A 21,331-nucleotide genomic window follows, 5' to 3' on the forward strand; every position below is an offset into this window, starting at 1 on the left:
TATGTACACACACACACACACACACACACACACACACACACACATTCTTGGACTTTAATTCAAAGCTATTGTTTCCTTCTATCATCCAGGGTCCACTACCCACTGCGTCTCACAGAACGCAGCACCAGAGACACGAGGCCGCAGGGGCGGGGCATCTGGTAGGCGTGTTCTGCTGCCGTCAGCCCCGCCCACTGCCCTCCAGCTCTACATCCAAGTCTCCTGGCCATGAGGCCGAGGGGAAGGGTGAGATTATCCCTATGGAAGTCAGGGGCAGGAAGATCTGCACACCAGTCTCTTGTTCAGGGCCAAGTTCAACAGCTGTCAGAGCAGAAGAGAAAGTGAGGGGAGCCTGGAACCTAGCTGCCCCCTTACCCAAGGCTTTGTTTTAGGGGCGGGTGACTAGTAAAGTATTCTGAGTATTTAGTAATGATATGCACAGAGGAAAATGAAGTTCACTGAACCTTAAAATGACACATCAGCTGTGACGGTGACAGATGGCAGGGTGGAGAGAGAGCATTTATGGGAACGATGCTTTTTGTTGTTCAAGGATTCGCTACTAGAGGGCTCTTTGACCGAGTGCATCAACCTCCCCAGTGTGCAGACCATGAGCTCTGGACAACTGAAATTCAGTTGGTATCATTTTGGACCAGCCGCTCTTGGGATGAACGCAAAGTTTATCTCCCACGTGAACACAGGCGGAGAGTCACATCCCAGGCCCGCCCCGCCCCAGGGTGCCCTCACCTTCGGTGCCGTCGGGCTCGGCCTGCTCCTCCCGCTGCTTCTGCTTGAACTTCATGTTCCCGTAGTGCATCACGGCGCCCGTCAGCTTGTAGATCCCCACTTTCTCCTCAGCGCTGAAGCCCAGGATGTCGATGGCGTTCTGGGAATGAGAGAAAAGGCCAGCCGTCACCGAAGGACTCGGGGATCCGAAGGCCCCTCCTCCCTGGCAAAGCTCTCCAACTTTCTGTATAGCATGTGACAGAGGATTTGCCCAGATGAGTGGATGACAGCCGGGGTGTCGGAAGTCTGAGGTTCACAATATTTCTTTCTTTTTTTTTTTTTGTATTTTTCTGAAGCTGGAAACGGGGAGAGACAGTCAGACAGACTCCCGCATGCGCCCGACCGGGATCCACCCGGCACGCCCACCAAGGGCGACGCTCTGCCCACCAGGGGGCGTCGCTCTGCCGCGACCAGAGCCACTCTAGCGCCTGGGGCAGAGGCCACAGAGCCATCCCCAGTGCTCGGGCCATCTTTGCTCCAATGGAGCTTTGGCTGCGGGAGGGGAAGAGGAGACAGAGAGGAAGGAGGGGGAGGGGGGGTGGAGAAGTAAATGGGCGCTTCTCCTGTGTGCCCTGGCCGGGAATCGAACCCGGGTCCCCCGCACTCCAGGCCAACGCTCTACCGCTGAGCCAACCAGCCAGGGCCCACAATATTTCTTTAACGTGACATGTTTGCGTGGGCAGGTGGAGAGAACTGGAAGGAAATGTGAATAACTTTCCTTTTGTTTGACGAAGACTGATTCTTAATTCTTTCCTACTGTACTTAGATTTGGGGGGACTATTTTCTAGATGAGGCCATTGGGAGCCATTGGGAGCCATTGGGAAGTACGGGGAGAAGGAAGCCTTATAGATAGGTGTCTAAGAAATAGTGTCCAACGGCTCGAGACCTGGGCATTGTAATCCAGGAAATGCAGTACTGTTCAGAATAAAGACGGTGTAGCAGCATAGCACATTTAGAACTGGAAGGGCTAATGAGCAAAGAAAACATCACCCTTTTTCAAACGACAAAGAACTAACTTTCGCAAAGCCCCTGAGAGTATTCGGCGTGGTGTTAGGGACCACACACCTGCCATCTCCTTAAGCCCCTGGGAAAACCTTACAGGTGTACAGGTTTTTCTCAGTTTCCAGGTGCAGAATAGAAGTTGTCAGAAGGGGAAGGCATCTGCCCCAAGGCACACAGGTGGGATGGGGTAAGACCAGGCCTGGAGATGGCATTGGGGCACCTCAAAGCTTACAGCAGCTGCTACGTGGTTTTATCACCACTGGACCCATCTTCTACTACAAGGATTTAAACTAGAAAATCCTTTCTGGGTTAGACATGTTGTTTATATACAGCAGGTTTGCAGGCTGAGCCTAATCAATGGCCACTGTTGGAGCTGAAACACGTCTGGACACGTCTGGTGAGCAGGTGGGACAGACCCAGGAGGTCAGGGTCAGCAAGACGGCACTGGGACATGAGATACTCTTGGCAGGGCACCCCCTTTTGGTGAAGAAAGAGCTCACATCAGGAGGTGACTAAGGGGAGCAGAGATTCCGAGGCCATGATGACCCCTACCACCACCAGGACCACGGTGAATCCACATCCCACCCCTGCAGATGCATATCTGTGTCCTAGGGAGGGGTCCCTGTAGGTTAAAAGAGAAAGAACTTGCACGAAATTCAAAGGAACCAAGTGAAAACAGCACTACCTGGGGGGACTGCTGGCTTAGGAGAAGGCCCCCCTCGCTCCGGGGAAGGCCCCTGGGAGGGGAAATCATCGCGGCCCCTGAGAGCAGGGGGTCTCCAGGGAGGACCTGAAACCCTCTGAGACCTTTAGACTTATGTGGGAGCCCCTTTCTCAGGGGTGGCAGGCCTTGCGTCTGTCACTCACCTGCGCTTCCCGTACCATCAGTTGGTAAAGGCTGGGGAAACCCAGTGGGAGTTTGTCATGGTTAGACTGAAGTGAACTGAAGTTTGTTTGATCACGACCATTTTCTACTTGCTTTAAAGGAATTAGCATCATCTGGAAATGTCACACAACGAAGGGCCAGAAGCTGGGCACTAGCCAATGCCCCTAGGACGTTGGACGAGACCGCCACCCTTTCCGCAGGTCTTAGCGCTGCCGCGCGGGCAGGGCCAGCCCGGGCGGAGAGGACTAGCTCAGAGATGGTGTGCTCTATATAGTTAGAAATGCAAATCCTGTCAGTGAGCAGATGTGGGCACAAACACTTTCTCTGTCCTGTACAAACTGTGTCTTCAAGCAAATTATGCATTTCCCCCCTAAGGTTTCGTTTCCACCTTTGTAAAATGGGGGTCATAGGGGTCCCTACCCCAGAAGGGTTTCTGAGGCTGAAAGGAGACCATGCCATCAAAGGTTCGTACCTCTGTTCCTGGAGCACGCAGGTGCTCGATGAATTGAGTTATTGTTATGACAGTTACCCTGTAGGGACCCCGCCAGGCTCAAGGCTGGACGCCTGACAGGCCTGCCGAGGAGGTGGGTGCCTGACACGAACTCACGGATGTGGCAGCAAAGAGGAAGGGACTCGCTGCTCCAGACTGCGGTGCTTGTTTGTTTGTTTGTTTCCTGGTTTATACTTTCCTGCATTCTCTAAATTGTCTTCAAGAACCAGGTGGATGGTTTTGTAACCCGAAAACTCCCAAGCAACCCTTTAAACACCTGGCACATGCAAATTTACTCTAAAATGCTCGAGAAGGGAACTGAAGACCCGTTTTGGAGAACTTCCTGCGCTCCCACTGCGGAGTCCCCCGCGGAGGGGCGGCGTGGGGCGGGGCGCCGTCCTAGTCCTCGTTCTTTCTCTGAGCTCTTGGGTATCACCGCTCAGGAGCCCTGGACCCCGGCTGTCTCACTGGATCTCTGGGGTGCCTCCTCGTTTGTAAACACAATCATCCTCCGCTTGAATAAAGAAGTGAACACCATGCTTACATCTGTCGCCAACAGTTCTTCACTGTCATCGATGCTGGCCACGGTCACCTCGCCTTGGCTCACGTAGGGGAAATCAAAGGGATTGGTCGAGATCAGAAGCAGGTCTGCGAGACACAAAGACCCCCTTTAGTGTCTCATGCACAACTTCCTCTGCTGTTTTTTGTGTGTTTTATTTTTTAACACAACTGATTTGAAAGATGAGAACAGTTTTCTAAGAACTTACCGATTAGTTCTGGCTTCTTGTTCGACATGATTTGGTAAAAAATGTGATAGCTTCTCTCACTGGATAGCTGAAACGTCACTCTGGATTTCTCTAAGAGATCTAAGGTGACAAACAATGATGTAATTTCAGGTTCCCGAGAGATGTCCTTGTGGCCAAATACCAAGGGACCCAATGGAGTGTTTGGACTCACAGGTCTCAATGTCCGCCGATGCCAGCTTTCCTGTGGCTCCAAAGTGAATCCGGATGAACTTGCCCTGTCCAACGGCAGGTGACAGACACCACGGTCATTGTATTTATGTGCTACTGCGGGTGGGCGTGCAGAGCCAGGGAATAAGCAATGGCAGAAGCAGGAGGACCCCCTTTCACTCTGCTTGCCTGGCACCCACAGTCCCCAAGCTGGGGAAGCCAGGACTCTGGGAGCTCCATCACAGGCTGGCCCTGCACCTACAGCTCAGGGGGTCCGGAGGACCCCCTCTCCAGCCCTCTGCTGGGGACCACCTCACTGCAGCCCATTTCCCTGGTTGGTCCTCTCTTATGTACCTGGATTCTCAAACTCTTTATTTTCACTTGTTATTAAATTTACTGGGGTGACATTCGTTAATAAGATGATATAGGTTTCAAGTAAATAACCCTATAAATACATCATCTTTATAGTATTGTGTGTTCACCGCTCAAAGTCAAGTCTCTGTCACCATTCAGTCCCCTTCAATCTCTTCTAACAGCTCCCACCCCCATTCCCTTCGGTCATTATCATGCTGTTGTCTGTCTAGGAGTGTGTGTGTGTGTGTGTGTGTGTGTTTGCTTAGATATCAGTCTGTTCTCTGTCTCTATGAGTCTGTTTCTATTTTGTCTGTTTTGTGATTAGATTCCACATATCAGTGAAATTACTTGGTATTTGTCTCTCTCTGACTGCCCTATCTTACTTAGCACAGTAACCTCCAGGTCCATCATGCTGTTCACACAAGGTAATATTTCCTTCTTTTTTATGGCTGTGTCATTCTCCATTCTACCACAGCTTTTTTTTATCCACTCATCTACTGATAGGCACTTGGGCTGCTTCCAGATGTTGGCTGTTGTAAATAATGCTGCAATGACCATAAGCGTGCATATATTCCTTAAATTAATGTTTTGGGTTTCTTCAGATATGTTTCCGGAAGTGGAACCCCTAGGTCATTAGGCAGTTCTGTTGTTCCTTTTTGTGAGGTAACTCCATACTGTTTTCCACAGTGGCTGCACCAGTCTGCATTCCCATCAACAGTGCACGAGAGTTCCCTTTTCTTCAACCAAAATTTATATGGAACCACAAAAGACCCTGAATAGCCTCAGGAATCTTGAGAAAGAAGAAGAAAATCGAAGGAATCACACTACCTGATATCAAACTATACTACAAGGCCATAGTAATCAAAACAACATGGTACTGACATAAAAACAGATATGTAGGTCAATGGAATACAATAGAGACCCTAGAAATCAAGCCACACCTATCTGGCCAATTACTGTTTTCTTTCTGTTGATTTATTGATGATAGCCCTTCTGACAGGTGTGAGGTGATATCTCATAGTGATTTTAATTTGCATGTCTCTGATGATCTTTTCATGTCTGTTGGCCATCAATATGTCCTCTTTGGAGATGTATCTATCATTAAAGTCCTTTGCCCATTTTTTAAATTGAATCATTTGTTTTATTGATGTTAGGTTGTATAAGTTCTTTATACATTCTGGATATTAACCCCTTACCAAATGTATCATTGGCAAATATGTTCTCCCATTCACTGGGTTGTCTTTTCATTTTGTTGGTAGTTTGCTGTGTAATAACATGTTAGTTTAATGTAGTCTCATTTCTTTCTTTCTTTATTTTTGTTTGTTTCCCTTGCTTGAGGAGATGTATCAGAAAAAAAATGCTGCTGTGACAAATGTCTGAGATTTTATTGCCTATGTTTCACTTCTGGGATTTTAAGACTAATATTTAAGTTTTTAATCCACTTAGAGTTTATTCTTGTGAATGGTATAATAAGGTACTCTAGTTTCATTTTTTTTTTTCATATGTCTATCCTATTTTCCCAACACTACTTATGGAATAGGCTGTCTTTACCCCATTGAATGTTTTACCTCCTTTGTCAAATGTGAATTGGCCATACAGGCATTGGTTGATTCTGGGGTATCCATTGTATTCCATTGATCTACATGTCTGTTTTTATGCCAGTATCATGCTGTTTTGATTACTATGGCCTTGTAGTTATAGTTTGATATCAGGTAGTGTGATTCTTCCAACTTTCTTCTTCTTCCTCAAGATTGCTGAGGCTATTCAGGGTCTTTTGTGGTTCCATATACATTTTGGGATATTTGTTCTAGTTCTGTAAAATACATCATTGGTATCTCAATAGAAATTGCATTGAATCTGTAGATTTCTTTGGGTAGTGTGGACATTTTTTTTTTTTTACAGTGACAGAGAGAGAGAAAGAGAGAGGGATAGATAGGGACAGACAGACATGAACGGAGAGAGATGAGAAGCATCAGTCATCAGTTTTTCATCGTGACACCTTAGTTGTTCATTGATTGCTTTCTCATATGTGCCTTGACCATGGGACTACAGCAGACCGAGTAACCCCTTGCTCAAGCCAGTGACCTTGGGTCCAAGCTGGTGAGCTTTGCTCAAACCAGATGAGCCCGCTCTCAAGTTGGCGACCTTGGGGTTTCGAACCTGGGTCCTCCGCATCCCAGTCCGACACTCTATCCACTGCTCCACTGCCTGGTCAGGCGGTGTGGGCATTTTAATGATGTTAATTCTTCCCATTCATGAACACAGTCTGTGCTTCTACTTATTTGTCTTTTCTCCAACTTTTTCCTTTGGGGTTTTATAATTTTCTGAGTCTTCTGCATCCTTGGTTAAATTTTCAAACTCTTTCTAACATTTCCGACAGCCTGGTTGCACCATCTGTCTGACTTCTTTTTTGCCTCTGGCTGCTAATTCTGAGATTTCTTGCCTCAGTTTCCTTACTACTTGCTGTAGGCAAACTTATCGACCGGGCTCAGGCCGGGCTCTCTGGCTCCCAAGAGACTCACTCAGAGTCTGAGTTCTCCCCTTTTCGAGGAGCAAGAGGTAAATTTTTTTGCATGTGTGTGTGTATGCATGTATTTGCTTCTTTTCTTACTTGCTTGAGTGGTCTCTCTCCCACCGTGAGCAAATTTGAGGGCAAAAGTGTTTCCTTCCCTGTTTCCCAGAGTCTGGCATGGAGTTAGTACTCAAGAATATTCTCAATATTTTCTGAATGATGCTTAAGATGAATTAGTGAGAGGTCAGTGGAGGTGGGTGTGAATGAAGAGTGTTGGATTTTCAGCGTTTTTATCTGCTTAAGGGAAGGTGATGGCACTTCATGTCTGCACATGTTTGTTTGAAGGGTGAAAGGTAAACAGAATAACCAAACCACCGTGGCTTCTGGGACAAGGCCACAAGGACAGGCCTGTGGACAAGATAAACGGGAGTGAGAGCAGGGAGTGCCTGAAAGCATTGTCTCCACTTGAAGCTGGCACCAGATCAGCAGAACAACTAACTTGGTCCGAGTATGTGTAACCTGTCTGTGCTGGGTCACATGTGTCCATGGGCCCAGGAAGTTTAAGTGTGCACTGGGGAGACAGACGTGTACACAGGCGATGCACAGAGGACCACGGGAAAGAAAAGTGAGGGCTTGGAGCCACAGTCTGAAATTCATTCATCTACTTTCTCATCAAATAGGATTCTATCTTGTAGAGGTAGCAAGAACATGCGGGCTTGAGATCGTCCCGCTATTGACGTGTGTGAAGTTTGATGTACTTTTGCAACTATAGGCGCAAGTAAAGGCTTCACCTTAACATTCCTGCTCCACTAGCCCATGAAATTAGGTAGAGGGCTGCCTGTCCGTCTCCCCCTACCTCGTGGAAATAAATACCTCTTTGGTTGAGCTCATCTTAAGTGAACTGTTGATGGTATTGAAGAACATACCCTTCAATATCTTCATTATCACCTCAGTTCCTATTTTTGAGCTCATTTGTTTTTAAGAGGTTTTTCCTACCCCCAATGTCTCCTGACTTGGTAGAGTTTAATCTGCTAACTTAATTCATACTGAGGTTTCTGAGGCTACAAAGTCAATGGATATTGCTCAGTAGATTTCTGTATTTCATCATGTTTTCACTGAGAAACGCTACTGGTTAGCATAAAAGAATTGCTCTCCACATGTGGGATTTGAGTCACTGTGACTTCAAAGATGATATTGACTAGTTAGCGAAGAACCATCAAATCTTCCCTCTGCCTGGAACAAGCCAACACTGGCTTCAATGTATATGAGAATATCCCAGTTGGGTACATTGATCTGAATCACTTGGGGATAGAATAAGGTCAGGGACATTCTAGTTTATGTGACTATTTTCATATCCAGCATTGGAAGAAAGGGCCTGGTTTGGGCAATAGTTGGAAATTGGACTGGGTCTTACAAATCTCGAGGAGTTGTCATTCCTCACGGTCTTGGCGTTGCCAAAGGCCTCCAGCAGGGGGTTGGCGCTGATGATCTGATCCTCCAGGGTCCCCTAACAATGAACAATGAGAAGAAAAGAGAGGACATAGAAGGTCTTCTGAAATAGCCCTTTAGTGACTCAAAAATGTAGATGCTCTGGGCAGGGTCTAGGGAGAGAGACTGACCAGGCCAGCCGGGTGGCTGGCATAGATGTTTGAAGTTACCTACAGTTCCGTCCCACCCAAGGAGTCTTCAAAGGCCCCCCTCCCCACCGCTAGAGAAGGTCTCTTTTGCACAGCATCGAAGTGACTTCTCCCACACCAGGTTTCAAGCTCCATCTTGATTTCTCCAGCTGATTTCTCTCTGATAACATTTCACTACAGACCATGGATTCTTAGAAAACACACCTCCGTGACTACATGCATCACGACCCATCTAATACAGACGTCTCGGTTCAGGCGTCTAAACAGAACGTGAGCCATGAAAGTGACCCAAGAGATCACATGATAGAAACAGTGATTCTCAATTCTCAAAGATAATTTTTTAAGGGGCAAAATGCATTTCAGGCGGATAATTCTTCAGAAATTTACTTATAAAAAATAGGATAATTCCCCTTAACCCTCCATCCCCCATGATTGCATATCGTCTGGTTCCAGAGGTTTGGAAACTGCCATCCAGCCCAGTGATTCTCAAAGTCTGCTCCCTGGACCAAGAGCTTGGACAGTGGGAATACGTTAGAAACGCAGAATAGCAGGACTGTAAATGTGAGATAGAAATATCAGTCTGAAATCCCGGGCCTGGGTCTCAGCCATGGGTTGTCAGCAAGCCCTCCTGCGATTCTGATGTGTGCTCTGGGTTTGAGAACCACTGGCCCAAACCACTCCTTCTCCAGAAGAGGGTATTGAGTTGCTCCAGGTCACTCGGCTGTTACTGAAGGAGTTTTTGCAAGAGCCCGAGTCCACAAGGTGGAGCCCGACAGGCACTGCTGGGGCAAGCCTGGACCGTGCAGCTCTGCCGAGCACAAAGCCCTGCATACGCCTGACGTCCACTCAGCAAGCCTCTGGGTGTAGGAGGCCGCTCACCTGCATTTTGCCTGGCTGCTGCTCTTTCTTCTTGTCTCCAGTAACTGCAATTGTTGCAAAGTACTGGATGACACGCTTGGTATTCACAGTCTTCCCGGCACCGGATTCTCCGCTGTTGATTTAAAAGTAAGTACGAGAAAGGGGAGTGGCAGGGGCGGCTCAGGGGTCCACGCCATCATGGTGCCAGCGCCAGGTTACTCACGTGATGAGAATAGACTGGTTGTCTCGGTCTGGAAATGCAGAAGGAAGCAAAGTCCGGTAAGTGAACCATAAACACAGGGAAGATAAAAACGGGGCAACGTTGCAGGTAGTTAGAGTCTGGCTTTGCCATGAACTAGAGGTGTGATGATTTAGGTCTGATCTCCCTTGAGACAATTCGTGCGGGTTTCCCAAGATGGCCAGCGAACCACCGGAGGCTGCAGACAGTCTTGGAACAGCTTCTCCCTCTCGGTTCTCAAAATGAACCAATATCTTCTTGTTGTGCAAACTACCCAGACTGGAGTGCTCTGTTCAGCGGCCCCGGGAGACTATTACAAGTAGTGATATTGATATTCTCTTTAAAACTGATATAACTTTAGTCCATTTGAAGGAAGAAAGATATTAGGTATGCAGAAATGGCCAGGATTGTGAATGTGAGCTAGGAACGACAGAAGTTTGGACAACATGATAACAGATGACTTTGAAGTGCTGTCTGATCCTAGACACGTGTTTCTACTTATATCTGCGCTGAGCCAAGTCAAGTAAGAGCTGAGCAGACGGAAGAATATTGGGCCTGGTGGTGTGGTAGTATTACCGCATCTTTAATTTCTCGAGTCATTCTGGAAATTTAGTGAAGAGAAAGACCAGCCTGAGTTTGGGGAGGAGAAGGTGAAGGGACATTGCTGTGCCTCTTCGCCCAACTTTGCCTTCCTCCTAAGTGGCTGCTGGCACAGTCTCTCAGGTGTGCCCACGTTGGGGGGCTCTTTGGAAGTGGGAGCAGGGTGCCTCCTTCTGTCCCTCCTTCCACCAGATAAAGCTGGGCTCCATGTGGCTTCAGTCTACACACCACGACTGGTCATGGCCTCTCTCCTAGCTTTCCATTATGAGGTCACCTGAATCTGCTAAGGTTACCGAGCATTGCACCATTCAAGTGACTGAGGCCTGTGAAGGGCTCACATCATGAACTATGAATTGTTTGTAAAACTATAGATGGGATAAATGGCTCACCCGTCAGCATGAACTGATAGGCGTTGTCGGAGATGGAGAAGATGTGGGGCGGGGCCTCCTGGCGCTTTTTGCCTCGGTAGGCGGACACCACCTCGGGGTTGTACACCGGCAGCCACTTGTAGGGGTTGACGGTGACACAGAACAGGCCCGAGTAGGTCTGCGGGAAATGACAAGGTTGCTCAGTCAGTAGTCACCTCATGAACTAGTGCTGGGATTATGGAGTGAGGGAACTAAGCACTGTATCGAAGGAACCCAAGCCTGAGGTTCTTGTGAGGCTTAATAGTTTCATTTATTTTGTTGCCTCCCTCCCTCCAAAACCCACTGCTGCACAAAACGCCTCAGTTTGCCAGCGAATTCGGTATTGAGTAGATGGCTTTCCACGTGCATATTTTCAAGCACATCAGAATTTATAACCCGAACCGAATGATTGGTCTTGAGATAGCATTGCCTTAGCAAAGTCTGAGAATGAAGTCTGCGATTTGTTTTAGCTAACACGGTACAGTACATGGAATATTGGAAAAGTAACATCGAAGGGGGCACTCACGTAGATCATCCAGGCTGCGTAACGCTCTTTGAGGTTGTACAGCACGGCGGGCTCGTGCAGGTGGGTCATCATGGCCATGTCCTCGATCTTGTCGAATTTGGGAGGGTTCATGGGAAACACCTGGTCACTGTTCAGAGTGAGCGTCTGGGCATTGGGAGGAAGAGCACCCGGTGAGTGTGGCACAGATGAGGCGTACCCCACTCTGTCGGTGTGGAGGGAGCGGGGAGAGATTACGGAGCGGCCACTCCACTAACGTGGATGGCTTTATGCTTCACTTCCTGCCCAGCGGTGCCCCGTAAATAACTGTCCTTGGCTAACCTAACACTGGTCAACCTGCATAACCAGTTCAGGCCTGAGGCCCCCAGCCAGCATGCCACTCTGTGTGGCAGGAGCGGGTTATAGGTGGGCAGAGTGATAGAGTGTTTCAGCCCTCGGGCTGCAGGTGGGACTTAGCCTGGCCAAGGCCTGGGCAGATGGCCTCTGTTTTACTCCATTTGCTGTGAGTGCTGGGATGGGGACAAAGCTTGGAAGGTTGGAAAGAGCTACTCCAATAGAGTCCGTGCAACTTCCCTTCCATACCTCTGCTCACAGGGGTTCCTTTTCTGCAATGTTTTGTTTAGTTTTTTTAATGATGTCTAGAAAAATCACAAAGTTCAACTCAAGCACCATCTCTTCCATGTCGTGCTTCCTCTCTCCCAATCTTTGCAAGGCTTTCCTAATATTCTACACCTCTGCTCCACTAGAGAAAGCCTTTGAACCTGCCTCAGACAGACTCCATGGCTGAACAGGACTCGGAGACTGTTACTTAACCGTCTCCTCTGCGTTTTCCCACCTTTCTCCTCCACTCCAGCATACCGCCGGCTCTGGCTCTGCTCTGCACTGCACTACAAAGGAGAGGTGAAAAATAGGCCTCCAAAGAGAACGAGCCTGTAAGGCTCCCTGGCTTTTGTTTTCGGAAAGCCGAAGTCATTAGAAAGACCCTGAGGCTTTTACTGAGAAGGTGAAAGAAAGGGCATTCGTTGGTACAAATCCAATCTCTTAAGGCATGAAGACTTCCACTCCCACTAGAGAGACAGCTAAGGTCGCCGAGGGGAGAGGACGTGTGTGCATCCTGAAGCTTCAGGCTCCGGGGCTGACGTCTTAGCAGACCCTTCAGGGGGGCGGCGAGACCCCCGGTGTGGTTCTGTGTAAGGTTCTGAAAACATAGCACAACCCTGAGGGAGACCCCAAGGATGACAGAAGAAAACTTATTTTTTAAATGTATACTATCCCAGGGAAGAGAGGCTGACATCAGTGATCAAGTTCAATAACTTAAAAAAAGAAAAACCTGTCTCGTAAGCCCGAGTTTGTGATCTGAGACTCGTCACGGCAATGCGTTTATGGACCTCGTCTGCCCTACCTGATAAACTTTAGAGGACAGGTGCTAAGGGTTGCTTATGTCTGGGACATGCCAGGCACTGCGACCTAGACGTGGTGGGTGTGCAGAAAACGATGAATGGGGCAGTGCACTATAATTCTCTGCATCAAACTAAACATTGTCCCCAGAGCTTCCTCAGTAGATTGCTCTGCAGCCCGGAGAGTTCTATCTGGTCAGTAAGTGGCTCTGCAGCCCGGAGAGTTCTATCTGGTCAGTAAGTGGCTCTGCAGCCCGGAGAGTTCTATCTGGTCAGTAAGTGGCTCTGCAGCCCGGAGAGTTCTATCTGGTCAGTGAGTCGCTCTGGAGCCCGGAGAGTTCTATCTGGTCAGTGAGTGGCTCTGCAGCCCGGAGAGTTCTATCTGGTCAGTAAGTGGCTCTGCAGCCCGGAGAGTTCTATCTGGTCAGTAAGTGGCTCTGCAGCCCGGAGAGTTCTATCTGGTCAGTGAGTCTCTGCAGCCCGGAGAGTTCTATCTGGTCAGTAAGTGGCTCTGCAGCCCGGAGAGTTCTATCTGGTCAGTAAGTGGCTCTGCAGCCCGGAGAGTTCTATCTGGTCAGTAAGTGGCTCTGCAGCCCGGAGAGTTCTATCTGGTCAGTAAGTGGCTCTGCAGCCCGGAGAGTTCTATCTGGTCAGTGAGTCGCTCTGCAGCCCGGAGAGTTCTATCTGGTCAGTAAGTGGCTCTGGAGCCCGGAGAGTTCTATCTGGTCAGTAAGTGGCTCTGGAGCCCGGAGAGTTCTATCTGGTCAGTGAGTCGCTCTGCAGCCCGGAGAGTTCTATCTGGTCAGTGAGTCGCTCTGCAGCCCGGAGAGTTCTATCTGGTCAGTGAGTCGCTCTGCAGCCCGGAGAGTTCTATCTGGTCAGTAAGTCGCTCTGCAGCCCGGAGAGTTCTATCTGGTCAGTGAGTCGCTCTGCAGCCCGGAGAGTTCTATCTGGTCAGTGAGTCGCTCTGCAGCCCGGAGAGTTCTATCTGGTCAGTGAGTCGCTCTGCAGCCCGGAGAGTTCTATCTGGTCAGTGAGTCGCTCTGGAGCCCGGAGAGTTCTATCTGGTCAGTGAGTCGCTCTGGAGCCCGGAGAGTTCTATCTGGTCAGTGAGTCGCTCTGCAGCCTGGAGAGTTCTATCTGGTCATCCCACCCAGGAGCAAACAATAGGAATCTTTTTCTTAAATAGTTCAAGCTCTTCCACCCTCACCTTCCTCTTTCCCCAAAATGGACATCACAAAAACAATCAAAGGCCAAGTCCTTAGAGAAGAAAAGGAGACGGAAAAGCGTGCGCCATGGCAGCGTTCACCTGAGGCTTCGCCGCAGAACGGGTGGGCGTCCGATTCCTCGGCACCAGCATGCAATGCCGGGTAGCCCACCCCAAAGGAAAACGGCGGAGCCCCCCTTACCACGGACCCCTGAAATCAGTACTCACCCGGTCATCGAGGGTCTTGACTGTGACTTTGTCATCTTCCCTGCTCTGAATCGTACCTTTCACATATAATTCCTTATCATCCACCGCGAAGCAGGCTTTCTTCGAGTCGAACGGCCGATTTTGAGCTTCGATTCTCTCCTTCTCCGGCTTTCGCAGGTAGGGAGCCGCTTCCCCGAAAATGGCCATTTCCGCGTCGGAGCTCATGGTGGCAGGGGGCTGGGGAGACGGGGGGGGGGGGTGGGGTGGACAGCTGAGTCTGGAGTCTCGGGCACAGGGGACCTGAGGGGCCCCGCCCTGTTACTTCCACCCAGACAGGGAGCCAGACCCACGAGGTCCGGAGATGAACCCATTTCCTGGGGAATCTAGAACCAGGTCCGTGGGCGTCGAGTGGGCGAGTGGGAATGAGCTCAAGGGGACATTATACTCTAAAAAAAAAAAAAGTCTGAGGAGTTGGTTTCATTTACGAGTGTTGGTTGTAGAAATCTTCGTTCACCCCAGGCCTGGAAGTCAAGTCAAGGTGAGGCCCCGTTCAGGCGGCCTTCCTTGATCCTACGTCATGTTGGAGCCCTGTAATCTCAGCACCACCCAAAATCTTCTAAGACACCCCATCTTAAAGGTGTCTGAAAAGAATGTTGATAATTCCTAGTAGGAATTCCGGACAGCTCAGTGAAAAGTAGTGAGCTGCACAGAAGGTGTGGCCGCACGTGTTTAGCTAATCTCAGGGAGCAAGGTGACGAGGCAGCATGGCCTGCAGCACTGGTCCCCAGAGTTACCTGGAGGGCCTTTGAAACACAGGTCACAGGGCCCCAGGCCCAGAGTCTCTGATTCATCTGCCTGGGCCTGACCAGGTGCCCTCCCTGTGAGTTGCTAGGCCGTGTGCTCGCTGCTGGCCCGGGGGCCACACTCTAGAACTGCTGGCTCAGAGCCTTCCTCCTGCCGGGTGTGGGCCTGACCCTGCTGAGACAGCATCAGCCAGAAGCCTGTCAGAAATTCAGAGTCTCAGACCCACCCGATGACAGAATCAGAACCTGCATTTTCTGTGCAGGAGGATTTCTGTGCCCGAGCAGAGCTGAGATACACTGGGCCTGGGGCAGGGGTCTCCAAACCTGAGCTGTGTGGAGCCGGGTTGGGGCGTGACAAACCACGCTCAGTGGGATCACGCGTGCCCTGGACCTCGCTGCCCGGTGTGCGTGTGCGTGTGGCGTGTAAGTGTCTCTCTCCCCTACCGTCCCACTACCCTCGCCGTCACGCTCTCCCCAAACCACCCCCCATCACGGGCCCTTCTCTTTGCATGTTTTCCCCACTGAGAAGCCAGAAACACCTGGCTTCAAAGTCAGTGAATGTGGTCAAACCACTTAACCTCTCCCAACCCTTGTCTGTTTCCACCTAAAATGAAGAAGAAAGCCTGGAGTTAAATTTTACACACGTGCACGCACGTGTGCGCGTGCGCTCACACACACAGACACACACACACACACACACACCCCCATACCTCTTTTAAGAAAAGTCAGTTTTTGAATAAGGCCTTCTATGTTCCCTGTGAAAGTGGGGCAGTTGAACACTTTCCAGCTCTCTCTTGGAAGTCGCCCCCCCCCCTCCACGAAAGGGCCTTTCCCTGGTGACTGCTGCAGTGGGACCCTCCCTGCAGCTCCTCCAGAAAGAGAAGCCCCTGCTTCTCTCTGGGCTTTATTCAGGTCCGTTGTCTGAGTTTCACTTTGGCCAGTGGCTCTGCGGAACCACCTGGGACTCACGGTTTTCACAGTAAGAGATTAGAACTCAGTACATCACCCACAAAGGGTCCCCAGGCCTGCAGCCCTCAGGCTGGTTTAAATGTTCTCGGTTACGACCTGCGGGATGGGGAGGAATTAATCCACGCTGCTTTCCCCCTCTCTGAAGGGGGTGTCTTGCGCTGTGGTTTAAATGGATTTCACTGCAGCAGCCATTCTCAAACTTTGTGTCCTCAGAATCCCTTCCCACTCTTAATGATGAGAACACAACAAGCTTTGGTTTAAGTCAGTCATATCTACTGGTATTTACTATATGAGAAATTAAAATGGAGTAAATGTTAACCTATGTATTAATGCATTTAACATTACTGTATCATCGATTACGTCTTAACATAAATAACTTCACATTTATGAAAATGACTGTTTTCCAAAACTAAAAAAAAAAAAAATTAGCGAGAAGCATAGCATTATTTTCCATTTTTTTCAACTTTCTTGAACATCCACTATTCATAAAAGATAGCTAGATCTTCATGTCTGCCTCTGTAGTCACTTGTTGAGATTCTGAGTATTTAACAAGTATCTAGCGGATGCTGGTGGTCCCCATGTTCAGAGCAAGCATAGAAGGTAACTTACAAATAACAAACCTAAGGAAAAAAGGAATCAACGTAAATGAAGATATCAAATGAAGTAACAGTGCTGGTGTTGAAAGGGTATTGCCAACATTGTGAAGATGGGATCAGAATGAACTTTGGGGGAAGACTGCGGTGGCTCCTGGTCAAACTATGCTTTTAGGCACCCTAGACAAACACAAGTCTCCGTCTGGGTTTCACCTCGCTACCAGTGTTGAGGTGGAGACTTTTCTCCTTTCCTGCATTTCTCTAACAGTGACTCAGAATCCTGCAGCTTTCGTTTCACTGCTTATATGATGAGAGAGTTCTCTCAGCACTCTTCTTGCAAAGGTGTTGTCCAGCCTACTTGACACCTTCAGGGATGAATTCTTTTCCTTTCTGAGCAGGTTTCACAGGTCAAACGCTCTCCTTGCTGTACACTAAAGCCTGCCATTCTGTGACTTCGGGGTGACCGGTCCTCGTTCCAGCCCTCGGTGACCGCAGGGAGAGCTCAGGCCTTCCTCCCGTGAAGACACCGCTGCACCCGTTTGATGACTGCTCCGCGTGGTCCATCATTTTATCTGCTCCGCGCTAAACAGGCCCAGCTCCATCTTCGTCTGCTTCTTCCGTGAGGTGCTTCTGAATCTATACTATCACGGTGACCCCGCTGCCGTTAATCTGTCAAAGTGTGGCATCCAAACCATGTCTCGTCTTCCTGCAGCATGTGCCCTCACCTCCCTTGACCTGGGGGCAGTGCCCGAGGTGGTGACTGCCTCTTGGCAGCCTGGTCCCTCCTGCTGACTCACCGCGCACTGGTGAGCAAAGCCCCTCAATCCCCGGCACGTGTGCCGTCGTTAAGCTGGATCTTCTCGCTGTCCGTGTGCCTCTGCGTTCTGGTGACAGACTTCACCTTGTTACGTCTGATCCAGCCGTGACTCATGGTGCCCCTGTACCCCCCTCCCCCCCCCAGAAAGTCCCTAAACGAGCCTCTTCTCTGTTCTGAGACCTTGACCTGCTTCTCACCCTACATAGCGACGTCCCTTTGCCACCAACTCTGCCGCTGTCTTTAGGGATCGTCTGATTGAGAAGGCCACCCCAGTCCTCCTAATCTCGATCACTACCTTCTGCGTGCCTCCCCTCCGCCCCCGACCCCTTAGCTGTCAGAGTACCTGACGCAGCTCTTGACTCTCATCCTCTCCTGGGAGTCTCTCAGCTACTGTATCTTTCCAGTAGAGGCATGATCATTATGACTCAGTGATCATTTCTTTTCTTGGTCCTCATTTACCTAGAATTACCTTTAATCCACACAGGTTTTGTTTTTCAGGAGAAGGGGGGTTGGGAGGGAAGGCTTTTGTTGCCACACTGAGAACAGGTTTGAATTGGTTTCTCTGTATTTTCTCAGCATTGCTTGTGAGGAGAGGCCCAGCTGGGTAGATTCAGGGGTGCAGGCTCTGCTCGGACAACAGAAAAATTCCTGTGTGTGCGAAGCCTGAATCTTGACCTTACAAGCATCACGCTCAGGCCGACGAACTAGATTGACCTGGCAGTTGATCTAGTCTGCCCTGTGCGTCTGTCCTGTGTGTCATACTCATTAACGCCATGAGCAAAGTTGGGGCTCATCCTTGTTTTGATAAAACCTGCATATTTTATAACCTGCCCTTAAGGATACTTAAGTAATTGATTTTCACTTCATCAATTTCAGCTTCTTATGAGTGCAGCAGGAGTGACAATGTGTTCAACAGTGCTTGCTAATGTCAATTATTGCATTCCCAATCAAGTTGACAGTGACTCTTACCTTTTGACTTCCCAAAGTGGTGGTCTGTGTCCTTCAGGAATGAAGTGTCTTCCTGGAGGTTATTTCAGAATCAAATCAAAGCAAAGACAAAGAACAAGTGAACTACAAAGAGTTTACGTAAATATAGAAACTGTGTTTTTCTCCCCTAAATTTAGCACTTTTAAGTAGATACACAGTAGATGGTATAGGATGGAATTAACTTTGCCATTTCTCCTTTTGTTTAATTATCATTCTTTAAAGAATTGATCAATTACAACATTGGATTAATGCTTTTTTTTTTTTTTAAGTATCTCCTTTGTGTGCAAAGTAGCATGTCTGCTTCTTAAGGGGTTACAAGGTAGAGGAAAGAGTCTCCACTCTACAGAAAAACTTAGTAAGGGTTCAGAAAAATGCTCAAATAAATCTTTAAACAAGAAAGAGTAAGACAATTCTGTAAGAGTCTAAAGGAAGTGCTGTGGGGACTTCGACTGCTTCCGGCCGGAGAGGAAGGGGGCAGTGGGATCGGGAAAAGAAGAAAGGAGGGAAGGGACCGATCTAGATTACAACCTGGGTGCTCAGAGGCAAAAGTTGAATCCCTCTGACAATTGGAGTCAAGTTGTGAGTTGTAGGCAGAACTTCTCTAAGAAGTCTAGGAAAAGCACTCTCTTAAATGTCCTAAATTCTCCTGGAGAAGACAGAAGCAGGCAGGACAGCTGAAAGCTCACCTAGGACTAAGGACTCTGAGGTCCAGGAGCTCTCATGGAGCCATGGAGTCTGAACACTTTTCAACCACAAATTTTAATTTAAACAAACTTCCCATTTACTGTGCTTTGCTTTTACGGAACCAGGGGAACATTCCACCACATGCCACGTAGGCAGGAGGACACACTTAAACAGTTGGTTTACTATCAATATTATCATTGTTTCCTTCCCTCTCTTTCTTTTATGAGGCTCTAATAACTCTCTAGCTATGCCAAAGAGTCTCACAAATTTCTCAGGAAAAAGGAAATAGTTACATATAAAGATCTGAATCCTTAATTCAAAAGGAATAAGACTTGGAGACACAACCTCCGTTTTCAAACCTCAGTTTTGTTAGGTAGCTGGTGTTACTTCTTTGGGCTTTGGTTTCCTTCTGTAAAATAAGACAAATGCACCAAAAAAGTCTCCAGGATTCCTCTTAGCCCTGTAAATCCTGATGGAAAGCACTCCGGTGGAGATGATGACCTGATATGAAAGTGTCACAAGTCTCCCAAAGCTGAAGTCCCTCTGAGGGCCGCTACCACGGTGTCAGACGTGACCCAGCCTAAAGTCCACACAGCATGCCGTGCAAGGGCAGTCTGGAAGCCAGTCAGTAATAACCAGACGGTGATGGATAGGACGGGGAAAATGCTTGGGGGACTGTCTCCCTGCCATCCTCTCCCAGAAAACGTGACATGAGAAAAACACTTAAATAGCCATACAACTTTCAAATAATAGGTTAAGACAATTACAGACGAGACATCACACAGTAGTATGTCTATTTGCCGATGGCCTGGTGTAACGCCGACCTAAACAATTAGAGGGGGGAATGGGCATCATACTCAGCAGTAGTCTCTAGGCTAACATTTTCTGCATCATAATTGTTTATATGCTTATCTTTTTACTCCTTACAAAAAAAACCCATCTTCATGAAAGGCAAAGATCTTTCTTGCTGTACTGCTTCCCATATTGCCCTTAACACAGGGGCCTTCCACGTAGAAGCCCTTCTAGTAAAGGCTACGACGTTGCCTTTCCTTCTTGACTGGTCACTTCATCCGGTTGAATAACAACTACACCAGGGGTCCCCAAACTTTTTACACAGGGGGCCAGTTCACTGTCTCTCAGACCGTTGGAGGGCCGGACTATAAAAAAAAACTATAAACAAATCCCTATGCACACTGCACGTATCTTATTTTAAAGTAAAAAAACAAAACGGGAACAAATACAATATTTAAAATAAAGAACAAGTAAATTTAAATCAACAAACTGACCAGTATTTCAATGGGAACTATGCTCCTCTCACTGACCACCAATGAAAGAGGTGCCCCTTCCAGAAGTGCGGCGGGGGCCGGATAAATGGCCTCAGGGGGCCGCATGTGGCCCGCGGGCCGTAGTTTGGGGACCCCTGAACTACACGGAACAACAAAGCGGGCACTGGGAGCACTTACCTGGAGATGTTGGATCGGAGCAGTTTTAAGAGCAGACCCCCCCCCCCCCAAAGCTCTCTTTATACTCCCAAATCTGCCAGTTCAGCACTCTCTCCTGGCTATATTTGGGGGAGATCACCCTTGACTCGTTAGATGTAAATGTGTCGTTGCCCTGATCTCTCACTCTTGTTAAGTTACTTGGATAAATGACCAGCGGAGGCTGCATAATGCCAAGTCAGCTGCGTAGGGATTTTGACGTTGGACACAGATCTTTGAGACTTAGAGAGCCCTAGGGGCTGAGTGGAACTGGGGCAGAGTGTGCTGAGAAGGTCAGTAAAGGACAGAACCACAGGGTGGATTGTCAAGCAATGGCAGATCAATAGCACGGGCAGTGATGACATCTTATCGACCCAGAGTTGCTAAGGGGTATGGGAGGGTGTGTGCCTCTTCTGAGAAATTTCTGGAAAATTAACACATTATTGTTATTGATCGGTTGATTGTTAAAAAACCCATTGATGAAGGAAAGCTTTTTAAAAATGCATTGCATGTTATCTTGTTTTATTTAATCTGGTGCCTTGAATAGAATTCAACTTTATCTTGATCACTCAGGAGTCTGGGAGGTGACATAATGAAGTCGTCAGGGATACCAGTTCTTTTTACTGGGTTTTGTCTCTCATTGACTGCTCCTAGATTGCTATGAATTTTTGTGTCTGTTATTTACGTTTTATATCTGCACTTTCAAGGCCAGCCTCTCAGATGTGATGATTCTTTCTATGGTTGGTATGTCTACCTCTAGTAGTCTGATTTATTTTTCTAATCTTCTGTAGACTGGGACACAGACTACAAAATTAAGATCAGGCTAAAGAAAGATCAACAAGTTCCAAGTGAAGTTCTAGAAGGTTTTAATGAAAATTGTTATCTTTGCGGCAATTCTTATGGATGCCTGGGGGAATTTTTTTTTTTTTTTTTTTTGCTAAAACCTAAG

The 21,331-nt window shown here is 48.3% G+C and overlaps 1 protein-coding gene across 1 annotated transcript in view; it reads right to left on the reverse strand.

Moving 5' to 3' along the window:
• LOC136327245 (myosin-13) overlaps positions 1–18,250 on the reverse strand; it is a 51,427-nt gene extending 33,177 nt beyond the window's left edge. Inside the window, exons 1-11 of the mRNA XM_066264244.1 lie at positions 18,203–18,250; positions 14,073–14,288; positions 11,244–11,387; positions 10,700–10,856; positions 9,696–9,723; positions 9,494–9,605; positions 8,392–8,484; positions 4,116–4,179; positions 3,926–4,024; positions 3,703–3,806; positions 742–880 (exon numbers count right to left, since the gene is read on the reverse strand). Coding sequence (XP_066120341.1) covers positions 742–880; positions 3,703–3,806; positions 3,926–4,024; positions 4,116–4,179; positions 8,392–8,484; positions 9,494–9,605; positions 9,696–9,723; positions 10,700–10,856; positions 11,244–11,387; positions 14,073–14,276 — 1,144 coding nt within the window. The 5' untranslated portion in view covers positions 14,277–14,288; positions 18,203–18,250. The remainder of the gene's footprint in view (positions 1–741; positions 881–3,702; positions 3,807–3,925; positions 4,025–4,115; positions 4,180–8,391; positions 8,485–9,493; positions 9,606–9,695; positions 9,724–10,699; positions 10,857–11,243; positions 11,388–14,072; positions 14,289–18,202) is intronic.
• Between the last annotated feature and the right edge of the window lie 3,081 nt (positions 18,251–21,331).

Source organism: Saccopteryx bilineata, chromosome 2 (genome assembly GCF_036850765.1).
Source record: "Saccopteryx bilineata isolate mSacBil1 chromosome 2, mSacBil1_pri_phased_curated, whole genome shotgun sequence".
Classification (NCBI taxonomy): Eukaryota; Metazoa; Chordata; class Mammalia; order Chiroptera; family Emballonuridae; genus Saccopteryx; species Saccopteryx bilineata.